The sequence below is a fragment of the Ziziphus jujuba genome, chromosome 12, assembly GCF_031755915.1.
Source record: "Ziziphus jujuba cultivar Dongzao chromosome 12, ASM3175591v1".
NCBI classification, from domain to species: Eukaryota; Viridiplantae; Streptophyta; class Magnoliopsida; order Rosales; family Rhamnaceae; genus Ziziphus; species Ziziphus jujuba.
Window position 1 is genome coordinate 2,677,475 of NC_083390.1, and position 24,171 is coordinate 2,701,645.

The 24,171-nt window shown below is 31.6% G+C and overlaps 3 protein-coding genes across 5 annotated transcripts; 1 reads left to right on the forward strand and 2 right to left on the reverse strand.

Moving 5' to 3' along the window:
• Positions 1–3,913, forward strand: LOC107428258 (protein NSP-INTERACTING KINASE 2). Its single transcript, XM_016038764.4, has 11 exons — positions 1–473; positions 588–720; positions 865–936; positions 1,037–1,180; positions 1,280–1,351; positions 1,453–1,512; positions 1,662–1,753; positions 1,982–2,131; positions 2,215–2,556; positions 2,750–3,129; positions 3,253–3,913. The coding sequence occupies exons 1-11, from the start codon at positions 368–370 to the stop codon at positions 3,571–3,573; spliced, it is 1,872 nt and encodes a 623-aa protein (XP_015894250.2). The 5' UTR covers positions 1–367; the 3' UTR covers positions 3,574–3,913.
• Positions 3,914–4,566: 653 nt separating this feature from the next.
• LOC107428261 (F-box/FBD/LRR-repeat protein At1g13570) lies at positions 4,567–7,113 on the reverse strand. 2 transcript variants are annotated; one of them, XM_016038767.4, is made up of 4 exons: positions 6,899–7,113; positions 5,445–6,280; positions 5,161–5,319; positions 4,567–5,044 (listed from the first exon to the last, which is right to left on the reverse strand). In XM_016038767.4, exons 2-4 carry the CDS (start codon positions 6,255–6,257, stop codon positions 4,751–4,753), a joined length of 1,266 nt encoding a protein of 421 aa, XP_015894253.3. In that variant the 5' UTR covers positions 6,258–6,280; positions 6,899–7,113; the 3' UTR covers positions 4,567–4,750. The 2 variants fall into 2 exon arrangements, with proteins under 2 accessions (XP_015894253.3, XP_015894254.1); XM_016038768.4 differs by lacking the exon at positions 6,899–7,113 and having other exon boundaries at positions 5,445–5,969; positions 6,136–6,277.
• A 1,947-nt stretch (positions 7,114–9,060) lies between these two features.
• On the reverse strand, positions 9,061–15,730 carry LOC107428271 (inorganic pyrophosphatase TTM2). Of its 2 annotated transcripts, none has more exons than XM_016038779.4 (12): positions 15,253–15,730; positions 14,211–14,566; positions 13,357–13,471; positions 12,850–13,045; positions 12,628–12,741; positions 12,330–12,503; positions 11,418–11,612; positions 10,697–10,819; positions 10,447–10,568; positions 10,028–10,151; positions 9,601–9,873; positions 9,061–9,384 (listed from the first exon to the last, which is right to left on the reverse strand). In XM_016038779.4, the coding sequence occupies exons 2-12, from the start codon at positions 14,545–14,547 to the stop codon at positions 9,163–9,165; spliced, it is 1,995 nt and encodes a 664-aa protein (XP_015894265.3). In that variant the 5' UTR covers positions 14,548–14,566; positions 15,253–15,730; the 3' UTR covers positions 9,061–9,162. The 2 variants fall into 2 exon arrangements, with proteins under 2 accessions (XP_015894265.3, XP_015894264.3); XM_016038778.4 differs by having other exon boundaries at positions 15,316–15,728.
• Between the last annotated feature and the right edge of the window lie 8,441 nt (positions 15,731–24,171).

The following is a 24,171-nucleotide window of genomic DNA, read 5'->3' on the forward strand; positions in this document are numbered from 1 at the left end:
TCTTCGCCGTTCTGCGGCAGGCACGTTAGTTTCTCTTTTAAAGTCTTCTTTTTTCTTTTTTTTCTTTTTTTTTTTTTTTTTTAAGTACCAAAAACCTCAGGATTCTTGGCTCTTAGCTCTGACAGTAAGATGAGTGAGTGAGTGGGTGCGTAATTCTGGTTTGGCATGAAAAATTGTACCGGTTGGTTCCTGATGTGAAACAGTACATAAAAAACAAGACAAAAGCCAGTTGGAAAAATTTTTGTCTGGGTAAAACTTGAGTTGGAGATTGGTTGGTATTCAAGTTTTGCAAACCATTTCTACCATCTTCATTGGAAATAAGATTTTTTTTTTTGCATCTGGAAAGCTCTTCTCTTTTTTCTCTACAATGGAAATAATAAAGAGAGAACTTGCTGTTCTTTGCTTTGTGGGATTTTTCTTGGTATTAACTTCTGCAGCTGATGTTCTTTCTCCAAAAGGTGTCAATTATGAAGGTAGTTTCTGAGAATTTGGAAATTTCCTTACTTTGTTTCTTTTTGTACAAAATTAAGATAAAGGAGTAATTAATCTCTCTTTTTTCTTTTTTTATTCTTTTTTGCAAAAAACAGTTCTAGCTTTGATGAGCATTAAAAACTCCTTTAATGATCCTCATAAAGTTCTTGAGAAATGGGATGAGACTGCTGTTGATCCCTGCAGTTGGACTATGGTTACTTGTTCTCCTGATGGTCATGTGATTAGCTTGTAAGTGTTGTGCTGACAGAACACCTACTATGCCAATAGATTTTGAAAATTCCAACTTTGCATCAAAAATATGTTAAAAAGGATATAGAGTTTCCTATTGAAATTGTTTTTTTTTTTTTTTTTTTTTTTTTTTTTGGGCTACAGAGGAACTCCAAGCCAAAACTTATCTGGTATCCTATCTCCAAGCATAGGCAACTTGACATATCTCCAGAGTGTGTGAGTAAAACCAACAATTTGCCAATGTTGCTTTTGTTTTCTGCCTAAATTTTGTTACTAAAATTTAGCTTTTTTTTTATATGTATATAAATTTGGGCAGGCTTTTACAGAATAACAATATAACAGGATCAATTCCCTCTGAGATTGGGAGGCTCCAAAAGCTTCATACTCTTGACCTTTCTAACAACTTCTTCACTGGTGAAATTCCTAATACAGTTCCCCACCTGAAAAACCTCCATTATCTGTAAGTTGGATTCAGAAAACAAAACAAATACCATTTAGTTTTAAATAGTCTCTCCTTTTCCAGTCTGATTCTGACAATTATGTTTTGAATTTTAATCAGGAGGCTGGACAGTAACCGTCTCAGTGGAGCAATTCCTCCATCTTTTTCTAACATGACCCAGCTTACCTTTCTGTAATTCTCTTCAACCTTGCTTCTAACAATAAGTTTCAGTTTCAATTCCTATTGAAACTTTGCTAATAAGGCTTATAAAAATTTTGTTTAATGCTCCACAGTGATCTCTCCTACAACAATTTGAGTGGTCCAGTACCTCTCTTGCCTGCTAAGACATTCAAGTAAGTTAATTTGCTGTTCTTTGTTTCTCATTCAAGTTCTTTTTTCTTTGTCAATGCTGAAAAATACATAAAACTGCTTATGCTAAATGTTTAAGCAACTTTATTTATTCATTCATTAATTATTATTATTATTTTTTAAATTGACACAGCATTGTGGGAAATCCTCTGATATGCACGACTGGAATGCAGTGCTTTGGAACAATACCGATGCCGATTTCTTCTTCCTTGCATAATTCACAAAGTAATAGCTACAGTTTTAAGTTAAAAAATTCCTCTGTTCAATCCTTTAGACTATTTTTTTTAAGTTCATAATTCAGTTAGTCTAGAAAATTTAAGTACCATCATTTTGAATTTCCAATTTTGTTTTCCATGTTTTCTTGTAAATGAAGAATTTTGTTCTCCATTATTTAACCAGTCCTGTTCTAGCAATCTGTCTAATTTGATTTTTTTTCTAACTGCTTGTATAAAGATTCTCAACCTGCTGAGGGACAAAGAAGGCACAAAATAGCCTTAGCGTTTGCTTCAAGCCTAGGGTGTCTCTGCCTGCTAATTCTTGGGTTTGGTTTCCTTCTCTGGTGGAGGCACAGACACAACAAGCAGATATTCTTCGATGTTAACGGTTAGTCAAGCAATAGCAGATACTTGGTATTCAATGTAAAAATACCACTTTTTCTTCACTAACACTCTTTTTCAAAATTTCAGAACATCATCATGAAGAAGTTTGCCTTGGAAACCTGAAGAAATTCCAGTTCAGAGAACTTCAGATTGCAACAAACAACTTCAGCAGCAAAAACTTGATTGGAAAGGGTGGATTTGGAAATGTCTACAAAGGTTGTCTTCGAGATGGTTCGGTAGTAGCAATTAAAAGGCTAAAAGATGGAAATGCCATTGGTGGTGAAATTCAATTCCAGACTGAAGTTGAGATGATTAGCCTAGCAGTTCATCGGAACCTTCTCCGGCTTTATGGTTTCTGTATGACAACCAATGAGAGGCTCTTAGTTTATCCCTACATGTCCAATGGAAGTGTTGCTACCCGTCTCAAAGGTAAGGTGGATTTTTTGGTATCCGCAGAGTCTATGTCTCAAATTAACTTGATCATTTTGTAAGAACATAGAGCTAGAAGTTAAAAATCTCTGATATAAAAGCAATGCTTGCACAAGAAGTAATTCCAATGCCTCTGTCTTTAGCAATGTCCAAACATGAGGAGAAAATTCTCAATATGTTTTCACCATTGCAGCCAAACCAGTCCTTGATTGGGGTACCAGAAAAAGAATTGCCTTGGGAGCTGGAAGAGGTTTACTATACTTGCATGAACAGTGTGATCCCAAGATAATTCACAGAGATGTTAAGGCTGCAAATATATTGCTTGACGACTACTGTGAGGCGGTGGTGGGAGATTTTGGGCTGGCAAAGCTATTAGATCACCATGATTCACATGTCACAACCGCGGTGAGGGGTACCGTGGGGCATATAGCTCCAGAATACCTCTCTACAGGACAGTCCTCAGAGAAAACAGATGTTTTCGGGTTCGGTATCCTTCTACTTGAATTGATATCTGGACAAAGAGCTTTAGATTTTGGGAAAGCTGCAAGCCAAAGAGGAGCTATGCTTGATTGGGTAAGCCAAACATAAACTTTTTTTCATGCATTTATCAAAAACTATTCTTTGTTTACTTCACAAACTTTTTTCCAATCTTGTCTAATTCATAACAACCTAATGCTACTACTTCTACTACCACAGGTAAAGAAAATTCAGCAGGAGAAGAAGTTTGAATTGTTAGTTGACAAGGACCTAAAGAACAACTATGACAGGATTGAGCTTGAAGAGATTATTCAAGTGGCTCTGTTGTGCACTCAATACCTACCAAGTCACAGACCAAAAATGTCGGAAGTTGTTCGGATGCTCGAAGGAGATGGCCTTGCAGAGAAATGGGAAGCTTCTCAGAGAGCTGAGTCAACCAGGTGTAGAGCTAATGATTTCTCTTCTTCAGAGAGATATTCTGATCTTACTGATGACTCTTCATTGCTTGTACAAGCAATGGAGCTATCTGGACCAAGGTAATGTAGTCCTCAAAATGAGGAGGAGCTAAAAAAAAGTTGAAAAATAACAAATGAATCTGAAAAATAGATTATGATACCAAGCAAAAAAAAAAAAAAAAAATTACCAGTGGAAAAGAGTTTGTTGTATATTAGTGATATCAAATATTGGAGGTAAAAGGTGGTGTGTTCATTTCTCACTGCACAGAAATCTGATATTTGGGAAACTGACATTTAGATTGTGAGTGTTAGATGCAGATTCCCACTTGAGTGTAAGTGTTTAATTACTTGGCAACGTCCTAAAGAGGTTTTGAGGGTTGTATGAATAATATTCTGATTTTCTGGGGTTTGAATTTTGTTTTGTATTCTTGAGCTTTTTAGTAGAGCATTTTGAATCGTAAAAGAGATTCACTAATAATTATTACATCAAAGACCAGTATGTTCTTCATGATGTACAAAGCAGTAACAAGAATTTTACAAGATGCAACAAATTAAGAAATTGGATGAAATTCATTTTCTTGTATATTATATCCAATAGTCCCAATTGAAGAAAAAAGAAAAAAAAAAACAAATCAAAACAAAAACAAACAAAAACGGCCAAGTAAAAGCACAGGATACTTGAAAAGCAGTCCGACAATAGTTGTCTTTTCCATTTTGATTTTAACAGGGAAAAAAAGAAAAATAAAAGAGTGGTCAAGGCTAAGATGACAGAGAATGGTTGTTTTATTCAAGAATGAACAGGGATTTGTAGTTCTAAAACAATGTAACTTGCTTCCATGGTCATCATTAGGATATTCAAATTAGTAACAAACTAGTTTTACTCTATCTTCTTAGTTGACAAGTGAATTACAGAAGATAATTAAGAGTTTGTATGTTTTTAGCATGAAGAACATGATGCAAAATAAAGAAATTTCTTGCCATAAAATTTGTCGTTTTTTTTTTTTTTTTTTTTCTTTTTTGGGGGTGATTAAAAAAACTTGTCTTGAGGTTCAAAAGTTGCGTCATCTGTCTCTTCAAAAGCAACCAAAGATCAATTGGGAGTTTTATTTATTTATCCATTAGTAATAAACAATTAGGGGGACAAAAAAAAGTACATGTTATCTACATCAACAAAAATTAGATACAAACAGAAACAATGAGTCGTCTAGCTTTGTTGGGCATGAGAAACCCCAAATATAAATTTACAAGACATATACAAATGCTTAATCTTGGATGAATAATATTTCTGCTCGAGCAGATGCACGTCTAAACTTCACCAACTCAATCAGCATATTCAATCTTCCATCTACGACATATCCACAAGGCATAATACTCATTATCTCAAGCTCTGGTGAGCTGCCAAGCAAAAACTTGATAAATTCCATTTCATGTGGTACACCAGACATTTCTGTCATCTTCACAAGTTTAAGTTTTGGAAATGTGCATTTTGAGAGGCTTTCTTTCTCCCAAAGATCCAAATCCAGTGCTTCAATTGCGGCTAATGTGTTTGAAGATCCCTTATTTTCAAGAAAAATTACAAGCACATGAGAAGACAAAGGTTCGAGGAAACACATTAGTGTGGCAAATCTTAACTACCAATGCATACAAGAATGGAAAAACCTACATAACTTACCGAGATATGAAGTTCCTCTAAATTTGGAGAGCTGGTAATCAAGCGAAGAACAACAAATATCTCTTTCATATCTTCAAAACTTACTTGGTATAATTCGATAACCTTTAAATGGCTATATGTAATTGTCAATCGTCCAAGGTCATGGCCTATACTCAAATACTTGAAACAAAAAAGATGAGTTGTTAATATTCATCTTATCAGTCATTGTCGATTGCATACAATTAGGATTCCAAAGAAAAGAAAATAATCATCAAATTAATGAAAAAATTTCTAACATTAGTTACCTTAGTGAAGTATATATGCCCAATAAGCCTCTCAAGACAAGGTACACCACCAAGAAACTTGATGAAATTGCAACTAGAACTTTGCTCAAAGTGCTCAGCAATGTCATCTGTCATATACATAGCAACAGAAACAGAAACCAAAAGTGGAGTATTTTCTAGACATATGTCCTTAAATTCACCTTCAAGACACAAGTATTTCAGATTTGGAGCGCATACATTCAGAGCTAAACTATCAAAGTATGATAATGCCAAACTCTCAAGTTGAGGACAACTTGAAATAAGACTTTCAATTACGTCAGGAGCAACTATAACTTGATGGAGATTGAGGCTCTTCAAACCTAAAAATCCTGTAAAACTAGGCGGTGGATCCAACTCGCATCGAAACAGCTCCAATCGGGTCAACTTTTTACAATGAAAAAGACATGAAGGTACCCTAAACCACTCACCTTCTCCTAATTCAAGAACCAACTCTTTAATATCATTCCTTGAAAGGAAAAGTATCCATTGATCTATATCCGAGCAGCTCTGCAAGTAGGAAGTAGAAAGTTGAAACTTGTGAATTGGTCCTTGGTGAAGAAAGAGAGCTCGTGTGATAAAGTTTATGAGATTTTTCTCAACAAGAGCTCGGTCAGCACATAGAGTTACACATTTCTCATCAAATACAAGTTGAGTGAGTGAGTTCCATTTATACCTCCATTTAGTAGACAAAATACTAGTTCTTACAGCATCTCTTATCGGCAAATGAGTGAGGATGCTCTCTATGATGCTTTGAGGCAGATCACTTATCAAATCTGGATCCGGAGGATCTCCCATTTGTCTACCTTAGCTCAAAAGGACTATAAAACAGCATAACATAATCTAAATAAACAAATGAGGAACTAAGGAAAAATAATAATAATAATAACAAACTACTTAGATCATCGTCAAAACCCAAATACTTGCAAAAAAAAATAAAACTTGAATCAAACCCAATATTAATCCCTTGATCTCCTATTTGGACTATTATGGAAATCAAAGAAAAATAAATACTCAACAATCTAGGATATTCCAAAACAGAGGATCTTTTAGAGAGGAAAAAGAAAAGGAGCAACAGAATCCAAAATCCCAAAGATGAGTGACTCTTCAAAAATAAGTTTTTGACATAGAATTGTAGCGAAACCGATATAACATTGCATTGAACTCTTTACAACTGATTTTATTTATTTATTTATTTTTTCACAATTTCTTGGCAACCAATCAGAAGGTTTGGATACAATTACATTCCATTTCCGTATGCTCCCCAATCAAAATAATCTTAAATTGTCAGTGTAACCAAACAAACCCAATTAGCCAAAATTAAAAAATAAAAAATAAAAAATCAGATCTTGCACTCAAGTAACAACAAAAAAGAATATCTGTATCAGAAAATCTGAGAAGAAGAAACAATGCAAAAGGGTAAAAAGAGCAACAAGTACCGATATTGAAGAAGAAATGAAACAGAGCGATGCTCTGCTTATTTGCTTTGGAAGATCAAAATTTGTTTACTTCCAAATTTGCCCAAATTCTCTCCGTTCGAAAACGCCTTACAATCTGGTTGGGACTTCGGAGCTGACGTTCGGCTTCGGCGTGTGGTCGTTTTGTACTCATTCTACTTGACATAATTTTCCTTATTATTTTATTTTTCACTTACAGACAAGGATTTTTTTTTTTTTTTGGGGTTAATTAAATTAGTACCCATTTTTCACTTTGCTCTTTAAATATAAAATTAGTAGAGCTATCATTGAATTCCATTTGGTGTATTCAAATAAGATTTTAAAAAGCCTTTAAAGATTTTTATGAATTTAAAATTTAAAATATATTTAATATAACTTCTAAAAAGCTTATAAAATTTATTAAGTATTCAATTACAATATTTTAAAAATCTATAAAAATAAAATGATAATAATTTTTATATACTTTCTTTTCTAAATTTTTGAGTTAAAAATTAATATTTGCTTTAAAATTTCTTTATTTTTCACCCCAAAACTAGACTATTGAAAATGTTTTTTAAATGATCCAATTGAAATTAATTACATATTATTTTTTAAACCCTCTTTCCCTATTATTTTTAAATATTGCATAGGGCTTTGACGATTTTACTCCTTTTTTTTTAATTTTTTCTTCTTGTGTCTTCTCTATCTCACGTGAAAGAAAATTACATAAAATGGAAAACTTTCCTTGTACTTATTATTATTATTATTATTATTTTTTGGGGTCTTGGTCTATTATGGCACCATTTTCACTTATAGTATCTATTAAATTTTAAATAAATTATTAATAAAAATATTAAAATATTGGTAATTCAAATATATCATAAAAATTTTATAAACTTATTATGAGTTTCCATCGTTGTTAGTTTTTCTAAATAATTTTTCCTTCTTGATATGATTTAATTATTTTTTACTTTTTTAGAAAATGTTTACCAATATAAGAAAAAAAAAACTCTCCAAATCTTTTAAAAATTAAAAAATCTATAAAAGTTCATAACCTTTTCTAATTTTGTAAACTCTATAAAATTTAATAAAATCTATAAAAATAAAATTTATAAATTTCTTTTAAAATCCCATAAAGTTTATAAAATCCATTAAAATTCATAAGTTAATCACTTAAAAAGTCTATAAAAATCTATTAAAATCCAAATTATATATGTTTTCTTAAATTAAAAAGTTTACAAAAATCCATTAAATTCAAATTGAATAGATTCCTCTAAATTCATTCGCTCATAATCGTTTTGATTTAAGTTCGAATATAATTGTTATTGTTTTCTAAAATATTAATAAACAATAATTTTATTGATAGAAAAAAAAAACTATTTTAATTGTGTTGTGAATGAAATTGACAGATGGAAAATGGTGTGGTTTTTAAACGTTTTGTTATAATAATAATAAAGTTTTATTTTATTTTTTTTATTTTGGACAATAATAATGATAAAGTTGAACAAGTGACGTTTCATCCTAAACAAGATTTGTTTTTTAATTAAAAAATAAAAGTAAAGAAATATTTTAAATTTCCTCTTTCTGTTTATGATACCATCTAATATTTTAATTACAATTGTCAACGAAGTTTTCGCTTCTCTGGTAGCTTAAAGTCCATCATTACCAAAAAAATAAAATAAAATAAAATAAAAAAGAATGCCTAAAATCCGAATCAAAGGATCCTGAACCTGAAACCCATGGCTTGATCATTAACGAGTTCCTTGTCTTTAACGTTCATTAAAGAAAAAGAAAACAAACAAAGAGCTTTAACCACTAAACCATATTAATAATAATACTTGCAGAAAAGGTGGGAGAAAAGAATTACTGTGAATTTCTTCTTGATAACATATCTATATTTTTTTTTGTTCCTATAATTATTGGTACTCTTCTTACATATAACTATAAAATGCTTAACTAGTTAGAAAGACAATAATGGCCCACGAAATTTCTAAATTCCCTTAAATTAACAAAAACAAAGAGACCCTTCTTTATAAACCCTCAAAAGAGAACTTTGAAAGCTCCAAGTTTGCCTTCAGTATCTCTCAACAATCAGTCCATGGCACATTTGCTTGACTGTCTTTCCCGAGAAGAAGGGTAGAGTATGACAGAACTCAGTGGAACCATTTTTTTTTTTTTTTTTTTTTTTTTGTTCTTTTACTTTTTTGTTAAAAAACTAAAAAGAAAGCAAAGACTAAACAGTCTGAGTAAATGTTGAATCAGGATCATCAATTCCGGGTTAAGAAACTCCTGAACAAGAGGACTCCTATGCCTCCAACTGCAAGTGTTAAGATGAGAGGACCGGTGATAGGGTCGGTGTCAGACATTATACTTCTCCTTTTTGTTCTTACTGGACGTGAAGACCTCTCTCCCATGCTTTCCCGGAGAACACTACTGAGATTGTCTAACTGATGAATAATTTGTCGTTGTCCCCGAGCAATTCCTGTTATCTATCATGAACACAGTGCCATAGGCATGAATCAGTAGATGAAGTTTTCTGTACTTTAGGGTGAGTATGAAAGACTTCAACAACAATGTACATGCAAATTTTCCATCAGTAAAGAGATTGTGATGATAAAAACCATGTTGGCTAAAGGCTTATCATTATCTCATATAATTCTCAAAAGAGGATTTATAGAGTATTAAAATGAGATTAACTTCTATACCTCTTCCATCAATGGAGACTCCTTTGCCAACTGTGACGAAGATGATGAATTAGGCATCACACAACCAGTCAACGTGCTATTGCCAAGACTAGAGACGAAGTATGAAGTTGGAGCAGAGCCATTGCAGGCTTCAGATTGGAGAGCCATGTTTTGTTGGCTTGGATAATTTTTCTTTCCAGGTAACTTGGAATTCAGCTCTTCAATACGGTTCGTAAACTCATCCATTCTATCATTTAGTGACGAAATTTGTTCTGAAAGCTGAGTAATAACTCCCTGCCACAATAAAAAGGAGAAATGGGAAAGGGGATATATATATATATATATATGTATATATATATAAATGATGACAAAACAGTCCTTGCTCTAGTTAAACAAAATGCACAACAGTAATACCATTAAGATTGGCTAAGAGAGGACATAAGTATACCTGGTTCGCTAAGGTTGCAGGTGACTCTGAACTTCTCTCGTCAAACCTTCCACCATTAGCAGCATACCCAGTGAGCTTTGAAATATTCTTGTCCCTTTGTGTTGTATATGACTGCGACATGCCACTGTCCATGATAGGAAAAGGTTAACAAACTAGTTCAAAAGCTCTGGGAAATTCAAAGAAAAAGAAGAAACCATTCTTCACAATAAAATGGCAGTACTGTATTTCAGAGCCACGAATAAGACAAATAACATAAGAGATGAGGTAATCGAAAAAAAATGTATCATTCTAGCTTTCTCACAGTCACAGGCAGGTTGATTAACATCACTAAGAAAAGAAGGGGACCACACAATGACATAATGCTTTCTGATAGCAAGGGATTCAACAAATGCAAAGAACAGATCGGATCAAAACCAAACCTTTTAAGAAACTTATTTCTCATAGCAACCCTATCTGCAGAGGCTCTAGAAAGTGCTTCTTTCGGACTTGAAACCAGATCATCATCGAGGCTCAGCTTTGTCTTTAAATCATCTGGCAAGGCCTGCAAGATTACCATATTAGAACTAAAAAAGACAACAGAGCATATCATTGGTTTTGCAACTTGTTTGATCTATGGTACCTGGTCCAATAAGAGAGAGGGAGAAAGAAGGATGAGAGAACTGATCATACCATGACTTCATTCACAAGCTTTTCTAATTGAATTTGTTCAATGTAGGTACGAGGAATGTATGAACTCTCCAAACCGAGCTGCTCTGCGACACATCTTACAACCAACCTATCTTTTCCTTGCACCTTTTGTCAAATATGCAATAAGGTCAAGTTAATCACTCATGTAACAAACTAATAACTGGAGACAGAAAAGGATAAAACTAGTGAGTTGGTCATGAGATCCACACAATCAGATATATAACCAACAAATTGTTAGTTGAATATCTATGTTCTCATTGGGCATACTTCCTGGCATGTTTTCATAAGATTAAAATTACCAGTTAGTGGAACAAAATGTGGCATATCACGCGATGCATATTTCCTATTGGTTCTACTAATCGATGCAGAAAAATAACAACTAAAAGTAAATGTACTTGTTTTAAATAATTTATAACATTTTTTCTTTTTCTTTCAATCATTAGTGTATTTCAAAATAACAATGCAAACAAGACACCAATATGATCTTCGTAAAGCCAACTCCTCCAACAATGTATACCACTTTCTAACAAGGGATAATAAACAGAGTAGCACATAACCACTTATAAATTTATCTAATTATCTTATTCAGGGAATAAGAAGGAAGATCGGAAAACAAAGAGGCCATAATACACCCATTTGAGAGATATAAAGGCATCTGATAATTAGGCAGAGGTTAGATGATTGTAAAAATACTTAGCAATACCTGAATATATTGACGATTTAGATGCTCTAGCCAGTCAATTTTTACACACACCCTATCATTGGAGAATACATGGCTTCTTCTTTTAAGGATAGTTGCTATTGTGTAGCCCAAGGCCATTAGCCCACCAAGAAGACGAACGCTCACCTCAAAAGTTATTCTTGGTGATATGACAAATGGAGTATCTGTCACCCATTCCTGAGATAGAAATCAGATTATAGAACACTCTAAAAAAAGATAACCAGCAAGTACTGGGCAAATTTAGCATTAACAGAAGGAACCAGATGGTATTCTATCCCTATATCGAAAAAGATTTATCATTGTTTCTTACACAGACATTTAACAATCCTGCAAGATACTTGAAGCGATGTTCATTATTTTAGGTATTTAAGAACTACAATTTTTAGTTTATTTACTAAGGTTGTCTGCCAGGAAAACTAATTATGCTGTAGCACACAAACATATGACTTTGTGCACCCAGGATTAGAACAAGTACCTTCATAATCGTACACCCAAAAACTCTACCCAGGTAATACTTGTTTAAATTTATTCCTACGAAATGTCCAGATTGAAATATTAGAACCATCTGGTTACAGAAATGACAATTGTTGAGTTCCCTTACAGAAAATGTTTCTCATTTTTCACATTTCCTCTTGCAGCATGTGGTGTCATCTTTGTCAAGGATATACACCATGAATGCATTATACATATAGGAAAAGAGAAAGAAATATAAATCAGCTAATACACCTACTCCATTTTGTCCTGCTAAGGTACTTGCTCCTACCTAGTTGGGAAGGACTATATGACTCTTTTCACCTATCAGTTAACAATATTTCATAGTCTATATGCTAACCAATTCCAAGCAACCATGTCTCACCTCACACAAATACATAATAAACTAGAATTGAGGCAAACCTCAAACATCAGACTATATTTTCCATCTTTATTCCGCATCCTTAAATATGATTGGCAGGATTCTGGATCTTCACCAGGTGGTAGAAGGTACATATCATAAGTCTCTTCTGTTGATTCAATATAGTCTTCAGAGAAAACAGCCTTAATTTGATCCACTGTCACATTCTTTGCCGACTACAGTATGCAAAACAAGTTTCAGTTATCAATGTGTAATAAGGTATGGCCACCAAAAGACTATAGGTATAGCAATCAGAAGCAACTCATGTATAACCGAAAACTGAATGAAGCAGAGACTAACCTTTAGAATATAAGTGGGACTTTGAAATCCAGTAAAGGGATTAAACTTATTTATAATTTTTATATGTGCTGTTCGGAGATCCGGTTCGATAAAGGCCTTATACATGGGATATACCTGCAGAGGGTAGAGATGCTAAGAACTTTAACACATTGATTTGTCTTTAACACATTGATTTGTCACATATAAGTCCAATAATTTGTAGTTAATGGGGATAAGATGTACTGTTTCAGATATTTGTTGAATTATCTCTTCTGGTTCTTGGTCAGCTCGTTTTATATCCCGCAAAACCCTTTTCACGAGGTCAAAGTGAACTCCACCTGTTACTGATATTCGCAGGTCCATTAGAGGCCGCAACTTATCACTCAAAGCATAGATGCCTTCAATGATGACAATACGGGAACTAGGGACTTCAACTGTCCTGTCAGCAGTAAATGCTTTAATTAATGTCTAAGCCAGACAATTGAATACAAAGAAATATAAATCATGTAGGTTTATACATTTTATAAATTAGAAACCGAGAAAACTGAAGTAAAAATCAAAAAGGTTTTAAAAGTTCCAATTTTTGAGCCCTAATATCAAATAGACGTTTACAATTCATACAAAAATTTTTTGCATTTAAATGTTCCTTCATTTTACCCTATGATAATACACTCGCCAAAGGATTTCTTGAAAAGTGAAGACATCAATAATATTTAAGCTATGTGGGTTAATAATAAGGGGCTACTCAACCTGTATCCAGTTCGTGAGCTAGACTTGAAATCATAAATTGGAACCTCGACTGATTTCCCTGCCTTTAGATCACTAACATTCCGGAGCAATGTGTCATAGTCTGTCAAGCGTGGATCTGGTTCAAATTAAAAAGAAAAAGTAGACCAACAATTATAATCTGTATTGCAGCATAAATTCAAAACACAAGCCTATCAAAGATGGAATCCATACATGTAAAACATAATTTTCAACCATGTTAAATGTAAGCATCAAGAAATTTTCAAGCCAGCTTTACAATGTAGTAACATATGCATGCTCATATCTCCTAATGCCATCGGCAATAAATCTCATATATATCAATAAAATTGTACTGGTGGAGATGACTCTTGGTCTTATGATAGTCATTAAATCAGTTTTTAAATCATTAAGCGGCATAGACAGCAAAAACCATCTGGATTCAAAAGGAATGCTGCTTGGTACATGGGTAGAGCTAAGATATGACACTAGTGATCCTTAAACCATGTCACCGACGCATTGGCCATCAAGTCTAGCCTACCTTCCCACTTAATATAACCTTAAACAAGTTAAAGGACAACCAGCCATCATGTCAGAGTGAAGTCACCAAACTCATTAGCCTTCTCAAATAATATTGTAGAGAAATGAGAGCAACAAAGCCATCATCATACCGAAAACAACCGTGTGAAGAGAAAAAGTTTCCTAACATCAGTGATATCAAATGAACTTAGATGCAGAATCTATTCCATTAACACTTTCTAGGAACATCTTTAAAATTGTACTTAGATATTCTTTCTTGTAAAGAACAATGGATATACGGTAGACTAAATCTTCACAAAAAATTAGTAGAAAGGCCTTACCATCATAGTTTCCATCAACAATTCGACTGGAATCATTATAATTATCCATCGATATGACAGCAACGCTAGGCATGAAGTTGAGTATCTTTTCCGTAAATACAGTTTTTCCAGCTCCAGATGGACCTGCCACTCCTACCAGTATTATTCCATCATTTTTTTGAGCCAATGATTGACATGCTCGGATAACTATAAAGAAACCCTTCTCAAATGACAGAGGATCTTGAATTGAGACAATCTCATAACGATTGGAGTCTTTTCTCTTAACCAACCGAATTTGATCTTTTAAGAGGCCTGGCCGTTTCTCAAGTGAATCAGCACCAGAAGTGTCTTGAGCCATAAAGAAATCGCTAGCTTCTCTGATGGAAAGAAATGGATAAGTAAATAAGTACCAAAGCTAACAGATAACTTCGAAACATCATCATGGAAAATTCTTTTTGCTTAATCTCATGACATTTCCAATAATCATGGAATTCATATGGCAATTGCAATCAATGCTTCAAAAGTTCAGAAAACAAGGATTTTTAATTGTACCATGTGATCACAAAAAGAACCACATTATTTTAAGGTAATTGCAATTTTATATCTAAAAAGTTGCCATAGAAGCTATCACTCAAAGTTAACAACAAAATAATATTTACCTTTGAACTTTGTCAGCATATGCTTTGTCAGAACCACATCAAAGTCATGCATATAAAGTACAAAACCATGATTTTAATTTTAAAGATCCAGACAAACAATACATACACTCCCAAATTTATAAAACAAACACAAGATTTTGATCCAAACAACATCCATCGTTATGAAAGCTTTAAAATTTACGATCACCCTGACAGTTAAATGAGAAAAGACATCAAACCCAGAAAAGGAGAAATTGAAAAATATCCATAAAAATAGCAAAAGCTTAAAAAACAATTTCAATACTCTGTCCTAAACCTTTGTTTTGGATCTAACTTTTATGTCGCAAAGCAACGCCTCAAGCAAACACGAATCAAACAAGGAAACAATAATCACCCAGCAATAATAACAACAAAACAAACAATACCCAGAAGATTAAATCGATCAAAACCAAACCAATGTCTGCATTTGTGACGATAAGAGCACAGACCGAATGAGTTCTTTCTCTGGCAATGAGTGACAGTGAGTTCAGCAATATCAACTCAGAACCCTGCAACTCCCAGTAAGGTCGGTTTTCCTCTCTCTCTAAATATATATATATATATATATATGTATTTTTTTTTTCTTTTTTCGTTCTCTCCCGTTTTCTTTCTTGGAATAGAAAGGAATGTGATTTTCCCGGATTTTTTGGGAGGTGGGAATTCTAGAGAATCTACAATAAACACTAACGAAGAAGAGAAATATATAGAAAAGGACTCTTAAGGAAGAGAGAGACAGAGCGCAGAACTACTAAATAGTTTTATTTATTTTTTATTTTTTTAACTATAATTTCCTAAAATTTTCCTATTTTTATCTCCAATTTTTCCAAACACAATTACAACCCAAAAAGACCAAGTCTTGTTTGTGTAGAATTTAGACTTTGCACAAAACAAAAACATATATACGCTACAGCGGTGAGAGCGGTGAGGTTAAAAGCTCTATGCCTTAAAACAGAGATTTCTTTTATTTTATTTTATTATTTATTATTATTTTTTTCTATTTTGCAATCCCAATCACAATAAAATATATATATATATATAGATATATATAAAATTTCAAAAACTTGTATCTATACTCGAGAAATAAAAATAATATGTAGAAAATACATATGCTAAAAAATAGCACATATAGCATATGTATTTTGAAACAATTATATTGAATAGGTGTCGTCGAGTTAATCCTGTAAAATTAATATGTACAATGACACGCGACAATCGTGCAAATTGTGGTTAATTTTCTTTAAATCAATAATTATCATTAACCAAGAAGAAAAAAAAATCTTGACAAAAAGATGAATGTCATTGAGTGGCTATTATATTTTGCACTTAGTCTGTTCATAATTTTTCTCCGCGGAAATGAATTATCATGTTCGGCTAAAAGCAGAATAAGACCAAATATTGATTCCTCTTCATCCTTAAGAAAATTAAACAAGCATAAGTCATGCTTTTTAGGTTTCGGTGGTCCTATTTAAATGTCCCGTATTGTAGGATAAATCCAAAAAACCTACAAAAAAAATCATAAATAATCTCCCTTCATATATGAGAGAAAATTTTATCATCTTTGTCATTTTTTGCTATGGGAATATATATATATATATATATATATATATAATATAAAATATATATGCTATATAGTACACTTCTTAATATTCTAAAAGAAAGGCTATGTGAAAGCAACCCAAGTGAATTGCATGGAAGTGCATGAATCTAAGGTGTTATTTATCTATAATTACTTAGAATTGTACTTTTAGATGAAAAAAATAGAAAACTCTCATGCGTTTCACACATTAATCATTAGATACAAACTTACTATCTCTATAGAAGAGGAAGTTGTCTTGTCTTGCTTGATTTCATGGGTTGCACTTGGCCTCTATAAGTAGCTTTAGGAAGAAACTTGATTGGGAAAGTTTTTGGACAATTAGCTAAGAAAGCAATTCTATTCTTAAAAAGCAAAATACCAAACTTTAGGAAATTAAACTTTGTAATAGACAGAAAGTGGACTGGGATTGGTTATTGTCAATATTTATCTATATATATTATGTGCACATGGATAATTCGATGTGTCTAAACTCCATAAGAGGAAGCTTTGCCTATGTTTTCGGCTGTCTCCCTTTTATATGTTTTTTGTTATTATTATATATTTGGATTTAATTATTTTCCTACATTGATTTCAACATTTATGTCGACTCAAAAAACAGGGCTGCTTAAGGACGTGTATATATATGTATTTATGTGTATATTTTGCAACATTACATGTGAGAATAAGGTTTTTATTTTCAATTTTAGGTTTAGCTAATTAATTAGGAGTTTGAGGACCCTACAACTTGATTATTTTTTTCTCTATTTTATTTTTTATTTTTCGTTCTTATTAATTCTGGTGAGGAATATTTTTCATGTAATTGGGATCATGATAATAATTAAATGATCATATATCCCACGCAGACACAGTCCAAAAACTTCTGTCATATTATTATCACATTAAATTCCCCAAAATTTGGTGCCATAAAAAAAAAAAAATCCCCACAATTATTCTATAAAAAGCTAAAAGGATATACAATTAATTAATGATTATAGATGGCTTTCACTCTCTCTCTTTCTCTCTCTCTCTCTTAACCTGCATGGAGTACTTAACAAGAATAGCTATTTCCATGTTGACTGCGACCTTGGCCGTAATTGCACATAACTATTGATTATACGTCTTTCCTATTAAATCTTCTTAGATATCATAACATAAAATAAAATTCTCAACCAAGCATTTTGTTTAGGAAAAATAAAATAAAATAAAAATAAAAAACTGCAGGACATCCTAATCAATGGTAAAAGGCATTTTATTCAGGTAACATGGAACTTCTAATCCCCACCTTTAATTTAATATTCAAATGTATATATAATTTTTTTATAGAAACAATCCGATAATGAAATTGTAATATATATATATATATATATACACACACACATATATCCCCTTTTATTATTGCAAAGTGAATCGTGATAAAAATAAAAATAAAAAACTCCTCTAATTCAGCTGTATGTCTAACAAGATTTCACACAAACTTTTATAAAATAAGGACAAAATATTTATATGAAAAAATTGAATATTTACTCGATCTTTATTATTAATCAAACCAAAATACCGTCACATTCACGGTTGCGTGACCCTAACCCTTCCACACGGCCAGTCAAATCACTTATTTTTTTCTTTGTTCTATGTCTTCAAACAAAATTGGTCACAAAATCAAGAGAAAAAAAAAAAATGTAAATCAAAACTCCAACAAAAGCAGAAGAAATTTCCGTAGGTATCAATTTTAATAATATTATTAATGTAGTATACTATTAGAAGGGATAAAAATTTTCTGTCTTTCATTTTTCTATACTTATTTTCATTAAATCAATAATAAAATTATTATTATTATTTATTTAATTCATTTTAATTTTTTAATATTTTTAAATAATATGACACTATATTAATTAATTATAGATGAAAAGAAAATATGTAGATATATCCATTTGAAAGAGCAATATTATTAATTTGGAAAAGTATGGAATATCGTCTCCTTTCTGCAGAATAATTGACAAGAAAGTGTTCATACATATGACTAGGAATTGCGTTTGATTTTGGTCGAATTTTTCCCGCTGACCAATAAATATTTAAAACGTTGAAAATGACAGAGGAAGCTTCCGAAGCAAAATCCATTCACTTCTTTCAAGGTTTCTTTGAAGTCTAAAGCACGGCTTACATAATTGAGGCACAAAGTCTTCTCTACAAATTAATTAGATTCTTCGCTTATTTTTATGATCCATTTCCAACATTAATTCCACAAAGAGTACTATATATATATATTATTAATTTTTGGACTTCAAAATGATATTTTTCTTTTTAAGTGCTTTGAAAAAGTATTTTTTTTTTTAAAAAATATTAACATTTCGAGCTTTGAAGACTTTCTGTCTGAGAAACCTGTAACTTTTTTTCTTGGTTGTTGGTAAAAGAACAAGTATGCAGGTTTGATGTCTCCATTATTTTTTTAAAAATATTTTCTCTTACTTTGTCACTCTTTTTTATTTTCCTTGACCAAACTACAGGACTGTATACATATTCTTTTCAATGAGGTAAGGTAAAGCAGCTATATGTGACCAATATACATATTGGACGAATTCTAATTCATAAAGATCAAATTAATTATTACTCTTAACGTAGAAATTGATCTAAACTTCAATAGCAGTCAATCGACAAATTGAAGAAGATAAGATGATATTACTCTTAGGGGGACAAAAGCCATTTTGGTTTTAAAGTCAAGTACTGCAAATATTAAGAAATAATTGTTCTTCCTTAACAAGTAAAATTAAAAAATAAAATAAAATAAAAAAGTAGAAAGAAAGAAAGGAAAACCAAAGAAACTATTTGTCCAATAAAAAAATAAAATAAAAAACTATTTAGAATATAACCATGATATATTAAATAAGAAAAACAAATATATATATACATATATATAATTTTGATATTAGAATCTCGTTCCAACTTTATATTGAGCTAGCATATATACTTTTATGTTCACATATATAGATTATGTATATAATTTAAATTAAAGAAATTAAGTAGATGATGATGAGGATGATCATACTTATCCAACCGATGTAAATGATTACAAACTACTTATGGGTTATAATAATAAAAAAATATTTGTTATATTTGTCTAGAGATATCTAGTAATTTTTGGTTGTATGTGGTGACAAGATGTCTACATGTACTGATAAATTAACTGAAAATTTGACATTGATTTTAATTGTCACTATCATCATTAATATAATTATTATTAGTTTTCTATCCATGCCAGCTGATAATGCTCCTCCCCACCAATCTTAATTTCTTTGATGGTGAGGATATATATGTATGTGTATATATATATATATGCATATATATATTTTTTATATAATTGTTTCAAAAAAAAAAGTAAAAAAAAAAAGTATATATAGATATATATATCATTTTTCTTTCCAAAAAAAAAAAAATGTATATATGTATATTATCAAAATGTTGTAGCATATAAATAATGTGTTTTGGCTATAAAAATTTGGTGTTGGTTTTGGTCTAACTTTGTTAAATATAATAACAATATTAGATGTATTGGCTGTAATGATATTGGAAGAGAAATCATCATCTTCATCAATGTCCATTATCATTCATCATCTTCGTCAATATCCATTATCATTCTCAAAGTCGACAAAGGTCGAAGGTGGAGGGCCCTTTGCCAAATGCGTGTGTTGGTGATTTTACACAGCCCTATCGCCGATGTCTTCTGTGACTATGCATTCCGAGCAACATTGCCATCTAGATATGTTCTGGCTCTTGTTGCTAATTAGGTTGGTATACATAAAATTTTGATTTGTTTTGGAAACATGTTCTTATTCTATATGGAATAGAATATAAAATATGGTACAACATTGCCATCTAGATATGTTCTGGCTCTTGTTGCTAATTAGGTTGGTATACATAAAATTTTGATTTGTTTTGGAAACATGTTCTTATTCTATATGGAATAGAATATAAAATATGGTAATTAGTTTTAACTAGTTGTTACTTCCCTGCTAAATTTTTTCAACCAAAATAGCACTTTTAACATTTGTCATTTTATAATATAATTTTTAATGATGACAATATGTTTTTAACAAATCAAAACTTTCTCTGTCTGTTTTTTTTCTTTTTTTTTTTTTGATAAAATATATTTGGTCTAATTTACATGGATGAAATTTTGAGTGTGAATTGGTGGTATGTTTTTGTCTAGTCAATTATATTATAGTTCGGATAATATATAATAACAATTTCTCGTAATTTGTAAAACTCACATTTTGATCAATGCCTTCCATTTCTTCTATATGAGGGCATATATAGAAAAAAACTTCATTATCACATTTCTCATGCAGCTTTTAATTACATAATACTTATTGCTCTGCGTTTGTATCTAAAATAAGAACCTTAAAATATTCAAGTAAAAAATAAATAATAAATGGCCTTTTTAACAGCTTTAGTTAGGTTATATTCTTTTCCTCAACATTTGTCAAGTAATTTTTTATAATATCTATTATGCGACTTACAAGGTTATAGCAGTTAATAAGTCGACTTGTAATTAGTTTTTAATTAAGTTACTTTTTTTTTTGTTTTTTGATAAGATACATCGAAAGTTGCTTGATAATTTATATGGTTGGTAGAAATAATGTAGAGTTTTTAGAATTGGCTCAAAAACTCTGAAGTTACAAAATAAAATTGGGTCTGGGCCTAAGCCTGATGCTGGGCCTATTGGATCATGAGTATGGATCGTTTAGGGATTGATTTGGATGTCAATATATCAAATTATTTTATTAAAATTTTAATAAACAAATATATGATAGGTTTTAAATAGTTATTAAATTGATATTATTATACATTTATTTATTATAGATAAAAACATTATAATGATATTAAATTATTAAATATTAAAATTTTGATTAAAAAACTTAACTTTAAATTTACTCTCTTATTTTTCATTATTATTTTTTTTACATGAGCTTTGGAAGAATTTTTATCCAAAAACTGTACACGTTTTTACATGTATATATATTTTGTTTTTTTGTTTTGTTTTGTTTTGTTCTTTTTAGTTTGTTTATTATTATTTAATTTGTAAACGTATTCACAGGCTGCTGTCCAAAATGATAAATATGGATGTATGAACTCGTACACTGACCCCGTTTTTCATGCTTCTCTCGCTTAATCCCACTTTTTCATTTTCCTAATTGATCAACTTCAAGATTGCAAACTTTGTTTACATTTTCTCGATGAGGTAAGGTAAAGCAGCAATGTCTGACCATATATATTGGAAGGATTCTAATGTACAGTAGTCAGAAGAATCAAATTAATTAATTATTTCTCTACTGTATAAAAGTGATCTAAACTTCAATATCATTCATAGATAAAGTTGAATAAAATAAGTTAAAAGAAGTATTCTTATGGGGTACAAAAGCCCTTTTCGTTTTAATAAGGTCAAGTCCTGCGGTATTAAGTATCTATTCTTCCTTTTTTCTTTTTTCTTTATTTTTTTTAAAGACAAAGGGCAATTTCAAACAAGTAAATTAAAGAAAAAAAGATATTAAAAAAAAACGAAAACTAAGGAAAAGGATATTTGCAATCTTAAATTCCTTGGAAATTTTTAGTAGACTAATTTCCTCCAAATTGATTATATCTGTTTGGTTGTTGCTAGTTAGAATTGGCTTAAAATTGATGAATTTACAAGCCAATACTGATTCACTGTAATTGATTATATATATGAGCAACATCATTTTATAAGGTGCATGCCAAACCCACCCTAAAAACTATATAGGTTTTTACACATTTTTCCATCCTTTTCCACATTTTATATATATATATATATATATATGTGTGTGTGTGTGTGTGCCTGTGTGGAAGGCACATCGTTAGCTTCTGAGAATTTGGTACTTGAATATTTCAAAGAGTATTATTCACATCTGAATCCTCAATTTTCAATATCATTATACTAATTTCTGCGTACGGCCGGCATACCAAGCTTAGGAAATTTTTTTTAACTTACTAAATATACATAAATAAAGTTTTATCTACATATATTGTAAACATAAATCCTAAATTAGTAAGATATGAGTATTTTAAAAAGTATATAAAAGGTTTAGATTACTTTAATTTTAGGTTGAAATTTCAAATCTTGAAAAATGATATCAAATCTGTTTCCAAACAAAACCATCCTCTTCATGAGAAGAAACCGCCATAGGTGGTGTAGCAATGGGACGTCTATACCAGAGGCACATGGAGGAGGTCATGCTAGGATGCGAGTCATACTTATGCATGAGAGCCCTTCGTATGAACGAGATGAAACCCATCAATCATGTTTATTAGAAGTTTAGGCTGTACCTTCCTCAGGCATACATTCGTGTGCATGAGATGAAACCCGTCAATCACGTTTATTAGAAGTTTAGGTTGAACCTTCCTCACGCATAAAATATGCTGTACCTCATGTCCCGCATCACCTAGAGTACAAGCCACCTGAGAAACTTGCTGTAAATATACATATATTTTGAGCCAAAAAAGATGACCCATGTACTTATATTTAAGAAAAAAAAAAAAAACATTAGAGAAAAGATCTGTTACCAATATGAATCATTGTAAAACTTATTGGTTAGAATTACAATGTCGAATTGACAATATATATTTGAAACGTTTACCAGAGATCTTTAACACTTATTTTGCTATCCATGCCGGCTGATACACCATCAAAAAGACAAGAGTAATTTAGATGTAACAGCCCAGTACCACCCGCATCAAAATATTGTTCTCTTTGGCCTAGGGTTCACTTTCTCTCTCCCCCCTGGCCTCAAAGTTTTGTCAAAACGCGTCTTGAAGGGAAATGTATCCACAGTCTTCTAAAGACCGTTTCGTGCCCCTCTCCAACCGATGTGGGATGTTACAATCCTCCCTCCTTGGGGCCCAGCGTCCTCGCTGGCACACCGATCCGGGTCCGGCTCTGATACTACTGTAACAGCCCAGTACCACCCGCATCAAAATATTGTCCTCTTTGGCCCAGGGTTCACTCCCTCTCTCCCCCCTGGCCTCAAGGTTTTGTCAAAACGCGTCTTGAAGGGAGAGGTATCCACAGTCTTCTAAAGACCGCTTCGTGCCCCTCTCCAACCGATGTGGGATGTTACATAGAGATATAGAAAGAAAAAGAAGTAGCAGTACTAAATATATAGACATATATATATATACATATATATATATATATATATATATATATATATATGGAGAGTAAGAAGAAGGTAATTTTTATATTAGCTTCTATTTGATCATCTCTTGCAAATGGTAGATACCAACAAAGAGAACAAATATAAAGATCAACTTATAATTAGTTTCTAATTACGGTTTAAAACCCAAAAGTAAGACTGGGATTTTAGAGTGCACCACTCAGATTAATCTTTGAAAACAAGGTACTTAAGGTTTCTTTGCTTGATGTGGTAAGTAGAAATAATGGAAGTTTTTCATACAAGAACCATTTCTAACTTCTAAAAATTGTCTATTACCCAAAAAAGTAAAATTCTAAACATCATGTTAAATTAAGAAAAATTATTCACACCATGTATATACACCCTTCCTCTCACATAGAATATAGATCGCACATAATAATGTTAGAATTTTACGAATCTAAACATACATAATAAATTTCATAAATCATAAATTACTAACTTCCAACTGCAGCCATTGATAAATTAAATCTTTAATCCTGCAAAATAGAAAACAATGTAAAGTAGTGCCT

Coding starts and splice junctions, on each gene's coding strand:
- LOC107428258 (XM_016038764.4), top strand. CDS start 368: ATGGAAATAATAAAGAGAGAACTTGCTGTTCTTTGCTTTGTGGGATTT. Junction 721..864: donor GATGGTCATGTGATTAGCTT/GTAAGTGTTGTG, acceptor TTTGGGCTACAG/AGGAACTCCAAGCCAAAACT. Junction 1,181..1,279: donor CTGAAAAACCTCCATTATCT/GTAAGTTGGATT, acceptor AATTTTAATCAG/GAGGCTGGACAGTAACCGTC.
- LOC107428261 (XM_016038767.4), bottom strand. CDS start 6,257: ATGGGAGATCCTCCGGATCCAGATTTGATAAGTGATCTGCCTCAAAGC. Junction 5,320..5,444: donor GGCATATATACTTCACTAAG/GTAACTAATGTT, acceptor TTTTGTTTCAAG/TATTTGAGTATAGGCCATGA. Junction 5,045..5,160: donor TAGAGGAACTTCATATCTCG/GTAAGTTATGTA, acceptor CTTGAAAATAAG/GGATCTTCAAACACATTAGC.
- LOC107428271 (XM_016038779.4), bottom strand. CDS start 14,547: ATGGCTCAAGACACTTCTGGTGCTGATTCACTTGAGAAACGGCCAGGC. Junction 13,046..13,356: donor AGCTCACGAACTGGATACAG/GTTGAGTAGCCC, acceptor TACTGCTGACAG/GACAGTTGAAGTCCCTAGTT. Junction 12,504..12,627: donor GTCCCACTTATATTCTAAAG/GTTAGTCTCTGC, acceptor TGCATACTGTAG/TCGGCAAAGAATGTGACAGT.